Raw genomic sequence first — 14,661 nt, 5'->3', positions numbered from 1 at the left:
TACAATTAAAGTACAGTAATACTGATCATAACTCACCTGCAACCCAGCAACTCGATGTTAACAAACACTTGGGCTAGGCATACAAGACGGTCCTCTGGAATCTTATCTTTATGGGCTTCCATAAACTCTTGCTTCAGAGACCAGTGCTCAATGCTCTCATAAGCAGCACGATAGGACTCAATATCCCAGTTAGTGTCCACACTCATCTTGATGGCTAATCTAAGGAAATCAATTAAAAAAAAGTGTTAAAAGTACACAATTTTATGAATAAATACTTTGTATAGAATATTAAGTCCTATGGACAGAGCAGATTAAATAAGTAAAGTGAAGAAAAATCAAGCCTTGAAAGTACAGTAATGAAACCTGTCTTTATGGTGGCGCTCAGTAGCGCCATGTAACTGAACACTGGACAAACTAATGCTTACGGAGATGCACGAGGCCACTAACACCTACCCTTGTTTACTGGGAATTACAACCATAATAAACTGAAGCCTTGACAGTAATAAAACCCCTTTTTATAGTGACCCTCAGTGGCACCATTTAAGGGGCCAATTAGAGAGTTTTTTAAAAGTTGTGCAATGTCAACCAATATTTTTTGACTAGTTGTATATGAAAAGGGCTACAATTGTTCCAAGTTTCAATACTGCAGCCTAAATAGAAAGGGAGATTTTTTGTTTTTTTTTCAACGAATTTTACACATTTTCAAATCCGTATAACAACCACAAGTTTCAAATGAAATCATTTCTAAGACACTTTTCTGACACATTAGCATATAATAAAGGATCTGATGCCGGGGATTTTCCAAAACATCTTTAGTTTTCCTAATACGTCAAAGTTCCTCCAAAAAATTATGCAAATATATCATGTTTTATTGCTATTATAAAATCAATAAATGAACTTAGGAAAAAATGCTGGCACTGGATTTAAGACAAACTTTACATACAAGGTGCAAGTTTCATGTAAATTGAGTAAACAATGAAAAAGTTATACAAAGATTTATGTAACTTGAAAAAAAATAAGTAAAAAATAATGTCTAAAGTGCTGCCATCTGTGCTGAGGTTGACATCAACCAATTTCCTCCAAAATTGGCTCCCTTACAGATAGGATACGTGCAGTCACGTGTACAAGTTTCATGCAAATCGTCCGATAAATAAGAAAAATAAAATTAAAAAAAAAAAAGTTTTTTAACTATTTTTTTTTAATAAAACTAATTATAATTTTTTTAATATATGCTATTGTGATAGCTGAGTCAGACATGGTTTCAGTTGATATTTGTGTTTGATAATCGCTTTTGACCATTTTGGAAAATTTTTGAAACAATTCAACATTTTTTTTTTCTCCCTTCCTACTTAAGCTACAATGCCGAGATTTGGACCAGATGAAGCCCTTTTCTTATACAACTAGTCAAAAAAAATTGGTTGACATTGAACAACTTTCAAAAACTATCTATTGGCCCCTTAACTGAACACTAGACAAACCAATACCTAGAGATGCACGAGCCCTAACACCTACCCTGGCTTACTGGGAATTACGACCATAATAAACTGGCTCTGTAACAGGTGAGGGAAGCGTGGGGATCACAGACTAATCCTAAACTGAGAAAACCAGCGTTGAATGTAATGAAACGCCATTTTCTGGGGGAGTCCCAGAGGCTTCCCGGAGCTATCCAGGCTGATATGGATATCCCTAACTTTGGCATCAGTCGATGTGGGTGGAGTTCTAGGCCTACCAGGGACTACTAGCCAGAACCTGACTCCACTCAGTCACGAGGAGCAATGGCCAATAGAAATGCACATGTAATTTTGGAGCTGTCTATATCTGCCATCGACCGGGACAGGCGCCCAGAAAGTTAAGCGCCCCAAAACAAACCCCTATTCTGGTTAAAGCGACGAAAATAGACAAACGAGTGGACAGAACTCCCCAAATGGAAACGAGCATGATGTCACATGAGCTGCACCGCATGTCTGTGCAAATCCCCCCTCCCCGGGAGGGGGAGTGGAGAGCCCCAGACCCCCACACCACGATCCACACCATAGTTCAGTGGCTGAATACGCGAAAACCACTGACCGGAGGGAGGGAAGCACGTAGGAGGGACACCATCAAAGCCACCTGATCACCTAACAGATGGTGAGACACACGAGTCAAAATCACCAGACTTGAAGACCTGAGGAGAAGACCAAACTAACCTTGTCATTGAAAATCTGATAATTGAAAAGAGGCGGAGCTGTGGGAAAACCCCTGGGTGCGGACACCGAGCTAGCAGCACCGGAACCAAGGCTGTCAAGGAACCAAAAGGAATGTCACCAGGAAACCAGGAACCCAAACCTGGCCAAGCAGACATGCCCCATCCGGGAGGCATTCCCCCCCCTCACCCCAGGGACCCCCAAAGCAACAATAAGTCTGACAGCGAAAGACGAGAAAAAGCCGCTTGCAGAAACTGCTGAACCGCAGACTCCGCAGAAAGCAAGGACAAAATGGCTATGAAAACCTAAGAACCATGGCCCAGGGAGAGGCCAACAAGGAAGCGAACACCACGTACCAAAACTCGAAGCGAAAAACAATGACACCGCAACCCGCAGGAGTGGCACCACCAGCCAGCAGGGCAGAACTACTTACGTAGGCATCGCAGAGGAAGGAATGAGAGGAACTACGTAGGACATGTACGGTACCAAAACAAAAATGTACTGTCCAAAAAAGGAACACAAGGAAAAGGCCGTAGCCAGGGCCAAAACCCTAGCTCTCACTTCCCCAGCGAAAAGGAACTGTAGGGGCAGGAGCGGGTGATCCAAAAACTACATCCAGCAGCAGATACTGCAACACAGAAGCTGACAGTGAGACAAGGAGATGAAAAACTCAGACCCATAATGGAACACTGGGCCTGTTCAACAACAGGGAACTGAACATGAACACCGCCCAACCTAGCACGAGCATATGAATAGCCAACATGCACCTACCAAGATGCACAACAATGTGTAGTATAGAGGTAGTAATACGTAAAAATGCAGTGAAAAAACCTTAAATATGGTTCAAGCACTGGAAGATAGAGACAAAAGCATAAGTAACATGAAGAACTAAGAAGAACCAGGAAGCAATTGGCAACAGAATGTACATGAACAACCATATACACAAAGACTTGTAGCAAGGGTAAACAATACACTCGCCCCAAACTTGTGTGCTAATGAGAGAAGCCAACCTCACATTAGCACCAAAATCCATTCCCTAATCACAGGTAACATCCTTTCCAACTTATTGGAGGATGGCGAGGTGTATAGGAATATACATGTATATGTATATGTAGCGTACATACAAGGGGTGCAGGCAGGCACTGAATGACAGTCAAGAAATGAGTGAGTGTTCAGAGTCCAGAAAAGATCCAGTCGCTGAAAGACAAAACCAAAAGTTACCAAAATCCAGGGCTGCGCCCCACAGTGTAATGAACAACATATACGTACAGGTTAAGGTCATGTTAAGATGCAAGCAAAGAGGCCAAGCAACACAGTACAAACCGTACCCAACACTAATTCCAAAAGCGAGAACCAGTGCCTGGCGGACAGTGTCACCAGATCATATAATCTCACCTGTAGGCACTATCATGTCACAACACAGCTGTGTAACATTCTGGGAGCATCGCTAGTGGAGCATGTCCAGAGATGCGTGTGCAGGATAAGAGTAGGTGTAGTGTAAAGGTGGTGGCAGCACCACTCCGAGCCTCCCCACACCCATATGCAGAGAAAAGAACTAGACGAGTTCCCCATATATAAAATCCAGAACTTCCCCAGTATCGAGGAGGCTATGACTGGAGAAAGAACACAAGCGAGAGCAGCGTACCACCCGTGATAAAGGTCGCGGAAAATCAACATGAGGACACCGACCATAAACAAAATGATCACACACAGCGCATGCGCAGGACACACGAGGTCCGGGCTGCATCACTCTACTTTCAGGGGAGGGTCCCAACAAGGGTTATGTAATGATTATTAGTGATGTCACCATCCATCCAGTCCCCTCACCATCCTGGGACCCATGGCATAATATATACAGTAACAAGAACTTTACTGTTCAGAAAAAAAAGAGCAGAAAAATAATGAAATTCTTTACAATGAATTCAAGATCGGTCGTCACTACACGGGATAGACTTGTAAACCAACTGAGAGCACTTCGGCCCGCACCCCCAGCACCACGTGCTCGTTCAACCCATACATGTATGAACAGACGTTGTCTTCCAAGTAAACTGTCGTGTGCCAATTCAAATTTTACAACAAATTTGATGTCGTGTTCCAAAAAATTTGTATTCACCTAGTGTGCTTGCAGGGGTTGAGCTCTGCTCTTTGGCCCACATCTCAACTGTTAATCAACTGTTACTACTATTTTTTTCCCCCACACACACCTCAGGAAGCAGCCCGTGACAGCTGACCAACTTCCAGGTACCTATTTACTGCTAGGTAACAGAGGCATCAGGGTGAAAAACTGCCCATTGTTTCTCGTAGGCACCAGGAATCGAACCTCCGAACACAGGATCATGTGTCCAGCGTGCTGTCCACTCAGCCACTGCGCCCCCCCCCCCCATCAGCCCCTGTCTTCTAGGGCATGTTTTGCCTGCATACCACTAAGACCTGCTTCTGGCTCACTGCTCGATTTTCTCATTTTTCTCACTAGAAATTACGAACTAGGTAAAGTTTGTAACCCAATTCAAATTTTCCGAAGAAATCGGGCTCATAACCCGAAAAGTTCATAAAGCAGGGCATTCGTAAGCCGAGGTACATTGCAGAATACTAACAAATTAATTTATTAACTCGTTCAAAGAAAACATGATTACAGTGGAATTTTCCCTTAACCCTTAGACCACACAATACATATACTGTATAGATAATGGGAATAACATTACCGATACCGCGCAATACATCAATAGACGATCAAGTGTCTAGCGCTAGATTTTAAACGCCCCACATGGGAGAGTAGTTATTCTCTTGAAGTTATCTTGAGATGATTTTGGGGCTTAGCGTCCCCACAGCCCAGTCCTCAACCAGGCCTCCTTTTTGTTACATATCCTCAGGAAGCAGCCCATGGCAGCTGTCTAACTCCCAGGTACCTATTTACTGCTAGGTAACAGGGGCATCAGGGGTGAAAGAAATTTTTTGCCCATTTGTCTCCGCCTCCACCGGGGACTGAACCCAGAACCTCAGGACTACGAATCCGAAGCACTCCACTCAGCTGTCAGGCACCAGACAGGTGTCGGGGGTCAGCGGTAGCCATCATCGAGCCGCTCCTGACCATAAACAAACGCCACCTGGGAAAAAAATCCAGCAAATCCATTGTGTACAGGCCTCAGTTATCTGGCAGACACCATGGCGAGCACATGGGGAACTCAGGGAGCCGGTCGGCCGAGCGGACAGCACGCTGGACTTGTGATCCTGTGGTCCCGGGTTTGATCCTGGGCGCCGGCGAGAAACAATGGGCAACTGTGGGAAACTGCGCCAACCGAGAAAACTCTTTGATTTTTCGGTACCAATCCTAAATGTGTACGCGGTTGATTGTGTACGAAATGAACTCTTAGGACCTCCAGTGAGAGGCTTGGAAAAAATTCCCAGAATGCCCTAGGGCTGCTGGCTGGGTTAGTACTGAATGAGCAACCATGGGGTGGCGCACGCGCCTCTGGCCCCCAAACACCTGTCCAACGCGGTGTTGAAAGATAACGCTCGGTCGTTGAAATTCAAACCTAATTGTTTGAAGAACATAAGGGTCATAATATTGGTGAAGCTAGGCGCAATAAGGACCTAACACAAAGGTCGGATGCAAGCGATACAGCACCTATGAGGACTATACAGCGAGCGTATCCAGTTGTAGCTCCGAGTGTCACCCTTGCAATCCTATGCTATCTCCAATTTATTTAGATGATACATAGATGAATCGTTTTCTGCATTCAGTGATGATGCATCTGATACAAGTAGCATAGATGAACAATGTTAGCGGCTTCCATGGTGGTGTTTTCCATAGATATTTTCAAGAATACCTGAATCTTTCTGACTGACGGACACTCTTGAGGCAAGCTGAATCTCTTCCTGTGTGGGACCATACAAAGCAATCTTTTCAAGACTACCTTACAAATTGATCTGTTCCTATAATCATTTCAATATTACCTTACTCTTTAGAAGCTTGGCTATATACAACCTACAAGTACTAAAGCCAAGGGTGTACGTGAGTGCGTTATTTGCAAGCACACAGAATGAAGAAACAGGAAGCGAAAATTTATCTGTACCTGGTGCACTGAGAGCGAAGTTGTGCTGTGTACCATGGGCTACTTCGTTGATTATTACTCACTTCCGAAGTACTGAGTGTGTAATACAGTGTGTTACTGTGTAAATAGTGTGTGAAACTGTACATATTGTAATTAAAGTGAATTTTTAACAGGTAATATTGCGACAATAAACATTTATTGTAGACATATTACCGACACATGTATCACAGTTCCATGGAACATTATGAACGTTATACTGTATACATATTGTAAAGGACACAAGTACAGTATTCATCATATACGATAAAAGAAATAAAACAAAACCGCATTGGAAATACATAAAACAAATAATTGAAAATATATTTCTGGCAACACCCGGTACTTGAATGGCCCATGCGACCGTGTCTGGGCGATTCACGCACGGGCGACCAGGCCCTGGTAACGTCACAGCGCACCTTGTCCACATCCCCACAGCCTAAGTAAGTGGAATTTGGTATTTATTTATCCATAGACATGTTCAGGGAAGGGAATTTATCATTTTACAAAGAAAAAGAATTTTTTGGGAACACTTTATTTCATGCGTATCAGGGGAATTTCACAATAAACTCTGCGCAGCACGATGGTTCAACACCAGCCTACTGCAGGGTGTATAGACCCAATCTGCGTTCATACAGTAGGCACCCAGTGCCGTTAGCTTTGTCTGCGAGTGACGTGTTTGTCCGCCGGTGGAAGAATAATCGACAAAAGCTAGTGGGTTATTACAACACCTAAGGATGATGAAAGATATTTGTCTCAAGGACATGACAAAAGGAAGGAAACAAATTTAAATGAGTCAATATTTTTCACGAACTAGTAGCAGAAAATCAACCAGCACAGCTGTACCTAGCACAGCACAGCTGTACCCAGCACCAGTATAACAGCAGCCTGCACCAGCTCAGAAGCAGCTGAAGCCAACACAGCAGCAGCGAGCACCAGCAAAGCTGATGCAAACATCTAGAAACATCGTATGTGGAGTGAACAGTTAAAACAAGTGTTAAATTTAAGTGTGTATATAGTATTAAAACTAAAGTTGCAGTAATTTTAGTATACTGTACAATAGTTTTCATAAACTGTATTGTAGTACTCAACATACAGCAGAATTACAGTACTTAATCAACACAGTGTTAATCATACACTACAGTACGTATTTACTGTACAGCATTCACAACTCCACGAGACTTCAAGATGAACATAAACTCCAACAATAAGGTAAATAACAAATGTAACATTATTTTTTAGTAGAGTAGTAATATACAGGTACAGTAAATAATATGATAATGCATTTTTATTGTGTACAAGAAAAAAAACTGAAGCAAACGCCTCTTGAAGGTCACCTTCAAGAGGTGTAAATTTGTAGACCTCATCCTGGAAACATTCTTGTATCAACATGGTAAACAAGCTACGAGGATGAGGGAAGGGGACGTCCCCTCCATGCTAGATTTGATATTTACCTGGAAGGAGGAAGAAATATTTAACATTCAGTACCTTCCTCCCTTGGGTAAAAGTGACCATGTCTTTTTGGGAATAAAGTATGCAATGCGTTATAATCTGGAAGAAAATATGACGGTCGATGCAAATGAAAAACCTGACTTTAGGAGAGGACATTATGGCAACCTTAGAAATTTTTTTAGTGAGTATAATTGGACAGACTTGTTGCTAGGCAAGGAAGTGAATGAGATGTATGTCAGGTTTTGTGTAATATATGATAAAGGCACAAAAAAAATTATACCAAAACAGAGAAGCAGAACTAGGAAACAGGATTGGTTCAACAGAAAGTGCGAGAGGGCCAGAGACAAAAAGACACAAAAATGGAATCAATACAGGAAGAGGCCAAACCCCCAAACATACCAGCGATACAAAGATGCGAGAAACAACTACACGGCAGTGAGGAGAGAGGCAGAAAGAAATTTTGAAAAAGGGATTGCAGACAAATGTAAAACAGAACCAGGACTATTCTATAAATTCATAAACAACAAATTGCAGGTAAAGGATAATATTCAAAGGTTGAAAATGGGAAATAGATTCACGGAAAATGAAAAGGAAATGTGTGAATCATTAAACGAAAAGTTCCAAAGAGTGTTTGTACAAAATGAAATCTTCAGAGAACCAGATACAATAAGAATTCCAGAGAACAACATAGAGCACATAGAGGTGTCTAGAGACGAAGTGGAAAAAATGCTCAAGGAGCTAAATAAGAACAAAGCAGTTGGTCCAGATGGAGTTTCACCATGGGTTCTGAGAGAATGTGCACCTGAGCTCAGCATTCCTCTTCAACTGATTTTTCAGGCATCCCTGAATACAGGAGTTGTAGCTGATGTGTGGAAAAAGGCTAACATAGTTCCAATCTACAAAAGTGGAAACAGGGAAGACCCCCTTAATTATAGACCGGTATCATTTACAAGTGTAACAGTCAAAATATTGGAAAAAATAATTAAAACTAAATAATTAAAACTGAATAATTAAATAATTAAATAATTAAAAATAACTAAATAACTAAATAATTAAAATGGGTAGAACACCTGGAGAGAAATGATTTAATATCAGACAGACAGTATGGTTTTCGATCTAGAAGATCCTGTCTATCGAATTTACTCAGTTTCTATGATCGAGCAACAGAGATATTACAGGAAAGAGATGGTTGGGTTGACTGCATCTATCTGGACCTAAAAAAGGCTTTCGGCAGAGTTCCACATAAGAGGTTGTTCTGGAAACTGGAAAATATTGGAGGAGTGACAGGTACGCTCCTAACATGGATGAAAAATTTTCTGACTGATAGAAAAATGAGGGCTGTGATCAGAGGCAATGTATCGGACTGGAGAAATGTCACAAGTGGAGTACCACAGGGTTCAGTTCTTGCACCAGTGATGTTTATTGTCTACATAAATGATCTACCAGTTGGTATACAGAATTATATGAACATGTTTGCTGATGATGCTAAGATAATAGGAAGGATAAGAAACTTAGATGATTGTCATGCCCTTCAAGAAGACCTCGACAAAATAAGTACATGGAGCGCCACTTGGCAAATGGAATTTAATGTTAATAAATGCCATGTTATGGAATGTGGAATAGGAGAACATAGACCCCACACAACCTATATATTATGTGAGAAATCTTTAAAGAATTCTGATAAAGAAAGAGATCTAGGGGTGGTTCTAGATAGAAAACTATCACCTGAGGACCACATAAAGAATATTGTGCGAGGAGCCTATGCCACGCTTTCTAACTTCAGAATTGCTTTTAAATACATGGATGGCGATATACTAAAGAAATTGTTCATGACTTTTGTTAGGCCAAAGCTAGAATATGCAGCAGTTGTGTGGTGCCCATATCTTAAGAAGCACATCAACAAACTGGTAAAGGTGCAAAGACATGCTACTAAGTGGCTCCCAGAACTGAGGGCAAGAGCTACGAGGAGAGGTTAGAGGCATTAAATATGCCAAAACTAGAAGACAAGAAAAAGAGGTGATATGATCACTACATACAAAATAGTAACAGGAATTGACAAAATCGATAGGGAAGATTTCCTGAGACCTGGAACGTTAAGAACAAGAGATCATAGATATAAACTAGCTAAACACAGATGCCGAAGAAATATAAGAAAATTCACCTTCGCAAACAGAGTGGTAGACGGTTGGAACAAGTTAGGGGAGAAGGTGGTGGAGGCCAAGACCGTCAGTAGTTTCAAAGCGTTATATGACAAAGAGTGCTGGGAAGACGGGACACCACGAGCGTAGCTCTCATCCTGTAACTACACTTAGGTAATTACCTCTTGCAACGAATCCAACGCTCCAACACACTGGGGATGGTCCCATAGTGTGCTGAATCGAGGTTGTACTGTACAGGGGTACCTCGGTTTAAGAGTTTAATCCGTTCCTGGAGATGGCTCGTAACCCGAAAAGTCGTAAACCAAAGCTAATTTCCCCATAAGAAATAATGGGAAATGAATTAATCCATTTGTATCAACACCCTCATATCCTGAGGCAACCCTCGTATTCCGATACAAATGCAAATCCTGCTCGTAACCCGAAAAAATCGTAACCTGGGGTGCTCGTAAGCCGAGGTACCACTGTCTAGATGTTGTGGTCGATGAGTCTGAGGAAGGTGAATCATTTTCTGGTTTTAGTGACTTTGAATCAGAAAATTGTTTGGGTGCTGCTAGTGCCAGTGGAGTGTGTGTGGTGTTGCCAAGCAACATTTTCTCGCTTCAGCAACATCTGGCCCAGCCAGCTGACGCGACCACAGAGACGCTGATGAACAAAGACCCTCAACATCAAGTAATTTTTCGTCACCATCCCTGCCCGCCCCTACTGTTGCTAGACCGGCTTCAGCTGCTGGTCCACGGTTTCCTCGCCATGGTGCCGCTATTGGCTCTCGAAAGACACCAGATGTTTTTGTGTGGAGTGATGGGACAGATTTTGTTCCACAAATTCCTGTCTTATGATTCAGATTTTGGGATTACAGACCTTTTCCCTGATACAGGTCCCGATGTGTGAAATGGACTACTTTACTGCATATTTCGATGAGCCGTGCATAGAATACAGTATCCACTCAATTTAACGGCCTCTTTTATACCGATCTGCCGGTATTAACGACCGGTTTGGGAGACCGGTATCTGGAGCCTGCTATACCGGTCTGCGGTCGATATTACCGACGGTCTGTCGGTATTGGGTTTGTTGTGGCATCAGCGTCCCCTCACATGGCGACCAGGCCACCGACCTGGATCCTCCAGTCATATATTACATCTTAATTTTCTTTTAAAATGATTCACTTTAATGAAGAAAATTGTAAATTATTATTAATAAAATATTTTGAAACAGTTTTTATTAAGCAAAAGTCTTTGTTTTCTTATTAAATACCTTTTATAGTAGAGACACTAGGTATTTTTTTTCCCACGGACCTAGTATGTACTCCGCCGGGCCATGTGTTCCCATTGTTTACCGTGAACTCGCGCGGCTAGCTTCAATTGTGAAGGATATTACTGTACTGTAATTGTGATCTTTTTAATTTACAAAAATGCCAAAAGTTACCCAAAGGAAGCGCCTGACGGTTGCACAGAAGCTGGAGTTAATTAAGAAACTTGATAAAGGATATTCTCATGCACGAGCAGCAGCAGAGTTTAACATCGGGAAAAGTACAGTAAGTGACATCAAGAAACAGAAGGATACTCTATTAAAATATGCCTGAAAATAAGTGTACATACAGTATGTACCCTGTATACAATATAAACAATATAAAACAAGCGCTGCAGAGGATGACGTAATCTTCACAGCTTCGTAATCTTCAGCTTCATTAAAAGTAAGTCAATTTACCAATTTTATTATAGTATTACAAGATATTAATTGTTTTTTTTTCAACAAAAGCTACATATTAGTCTCTGCAAATGTATATTCTATCGTCAGCAGAGAATAGGTGAGCTCAAAATATTTCGTCTTGGCTAGCTCTCAGTGACAAGGCTCGATCCCCATTGTTATGGCATGGCCGCCACAGCCTGTGTTGTAACATTAAAAATACATTACCTGCACTGTTCAGGGTAAATCAAAACACATCTCTAAAATATTATTGAGAAAATATTAACTTGCTGATTGATACATGAAATATTTTGCAATACAAAGGAATGAATCAATTTTTTCCCAGCCATCTGGACTTGATCAGAGCGTGTTCACACATCATCCATGCAGCAGCCAACAACTGGCTTAATCGTCGGTGTGGCACTAAATTGGAATGCAATTACACAATGAACTTTATTTAATTTATACAGTATAAAATTATTTAGTTATACAGTATAAAATATATCCTACCTGAATGTTACTTGAAAAATTACCCGACCCGACTTAACTTCGGAAATAATGGAGCTCCGGAAATAACGACTAGGGCTCAGTCCCATATAGGCTGTTAAATTGAGTGGATACTGTATATTGTTCAGTTAACTAACAAATATGCGGCTGATCTCATTCATGAGGAGGAGCTATCCAATTTTTCACGTTTACAGCGATAGAAAGATACGACTTTAGGTGAAATGTATGTGTTTTTGGCACTGTGTATGTTGATGAAACATTGTGTCAAACACGTAATCGACCATTATTGGAGCAAAGACCATACTGTTCCAACACTGATGTTCGGCAAATATATGTCTCGAGACCGATTTTCGATAATCCTCAGGTGTCTTCACTTTGCAAATGATGAAGACCGGAATGATGATGATAGGCTTTGGAAGGTAAGGCACGTCCTGAATTAACTTATTGGAAAGTACAAGGATTTCTATGTACCAGCTTAGAAACTGGTGATTGACGAATCCCTTGTGCTTTTCAAATGACATCTTCCCTTCAAGCAGTATATTCCCTCCAAATGCCACCAATTTGGATTGAAATGCTTTGTAGTCTGTGAAACAAGAATTGTGTTACACATGATAATGTATACGGGTACAAATGTAGACATTCCTGCTAATGACCAACATGGCTTCTCAGGTAGTGTTATGAAGTCACTGCTTGCACCATATCTGAACAAGGGCCACATATTGTACACAACTATTATACCAGTCCCTTGCCAACCAGGTTCTTGCTTGATAATAGAACTGGAGTGTGTGGCACAGTGAAGGCAAAACGAAGGAAAATGCCAGTGTTTCACACTGCTATGCAGGTTGGTGACTGCGAGCTAAGAAAAACAGGTGCAATGCTTCCAGTGCGGTGGAAAGAGAGGCGTGAAGTGAACATGTTGACCACTGTTCATGACAGTACAATGGTGGACAGTGGCAAGGTGAACAGAACAACAAAACAAATAATCTATAAGCCAGGTTGTGTCTTGGACTATAACATCAACATACGTTTGGTGGATAAATGTGATATGATGGTGGGGGCAGTGGAATATGTACGGAAAACAGTGAAGTGGACCAAGAAAATGTTTTTCCACCTTGTTGACGTAACAATGCTGAAAAGTTACAATATGTATCTTGTCAAAACAGGTGGTAAACGAAATTGCCGTGTGTTCAGTTTTACTGTAGTGACATAATTACTAGAGAAGTTTGGCAAAGTAATTCCTGGCATACAGAGGCCCATTCTGAACCCGGTATTACACATCACCCAGGCTCGCTTTCAAGGATGCCTTTACTACACTACACACAGAAATTACAACTGCGTGATGCATCAAATGAACAAATCCACAAGGGCCGTGACAAGGATTCGAACATGCGTCCGAGAGCATCCCAGACCCTGCCTTAATCGACTGAGCTACGACATCGTCAAAAAGAGTTGAAACCAAAGTTCTACTGAACTTACTGGATCCTGCAGCCTCTCCGAGGCACAAACCAGGGTTTTACACAACTCCCCCCATGCACTCCAGCTATGTGAATAAGCCATTCTCATGCCTTTGTCACACACAATCTAAGGTATTTACCACCAGCTGCAAAGCGTGCTGTTGGCCAGCACGAGTGCATTGTATGCAAGACAACAACAACAAAGGAACAGAAATGTAAATTGGTGATGACTTGGAGCACAGCGTGTCAGGTCCCTCTGTCAAATGTTTTGACGAGTATCACAGTCTTGATGACTTCTAAATGTCCAAGACTGGTGCAAAAACATGTACGGGGCCGTATGGTTGGCCACGGGGCCTGGGGGGGCCCGTGGTCCACCAACCTGGCCCCGTGGTCGGTGGTCAAAAAAGACTTGGTTGACTTGGGCCAAAGTCTTGAGGATCGACTAAAAGCTTCATCCGAAGCTTCTAGTTAATCCTCAATTGACTTACAAAAGCTCATTATTTATATTTTGTCTATACAACCCCTTCCATATATCTTGTGCGGGATCACAAGCTCCATCACTAACCTGTTCAAAGTGCTTCAAATACAAGGGTTGAGAGACTTGTGGAGTGCGGAGAGCCTGGAGACGACTGAGAGGCCGCGGACGCCACACTGTGTACACTCTGGCTCCTCAAGGCGCTACAAACCCAAAACATTTACCACGTTTTCTCTAATAATTTATGCTCATCTTTATATATCTTCTTTCACACTAAATACTTTCTACTTTTTTATAATATGAAATTTTAGCATTGTTGTAAATGTGTCTAAAGATTTGGTATACAAAGTCAAAACATTTTTTGTATTGCTTCATGCAGGCAGTGTCGCAAGATTGGGCTACAAGTAGCGAATTGGGCTACCTTTGAGAGCTCTGCGCGCCCAGATTCACGAAACATTTACGCATGTACTTACGAACGTGTACATCTTTCCTCAATCTTTGACGGCTTTGGTTACATTTAATTAACAGTTTACAAGCATATAATTTTCCAAATTAACTGTTGTTATTGTTATAAACAGCCTCCTGGTGCTTCGGAGCTCATTAACTGTTTAAAAATTATAAACAAAGCCACCAAAGATTGAGAAAAGATGTACAGGTTCG

At 41.7% G+C, this 14,661-nt stretch overlaps 1 protein-coding gene across 1 annotated transcript in view; it reads right to left on the bottom strand.

The window, feature by feature from the left end:
• Nucleotides 1-14,223, bottom strand: part of LOC123754669 (uncharacterized) — a 103,905-nt gene extending 89,682 nt beyond the window's left edge. Inside the window, exons 1-2 of the mRNA XM_069326261.1 lie at nt 14,092-14,223; nt 37-219 (exon numbers count right to left, since the gene is read on the bottom strand). Coding sequence (XP_069182362.1) covers nt 37-206 — 170 coding nt within the window. The 5' untranslated portion in view covers nt 207-219; nt 14,092-14,223. The remainder of the gene's footprint in view (nt 1-36; nt 220-14,091) is intronic.
• Nucleotides 14,224-14,661: the final 438 nt, after the last annotated feature.

This window comes from Procambarus clarkii, chromosome 18 (assembly GCF_040958095.1).
Source record: "Procambarus clarkii isolate CNS0578487 chromosome 18, FALCON_Pclarkii_2.0, whole genome shotgun sequence".
NCBI classification, from domain to species: Eukaryota; Metazoa; Arthropoda; class Malacostraca; order Decapoda; family Cambaridae; genus Procambarus; species Procambarus clarkii.
Note: the sequence above shows the minus strand (reverse complement) of the source record. Positions and strands in the feature narration are given on the sequence as shown.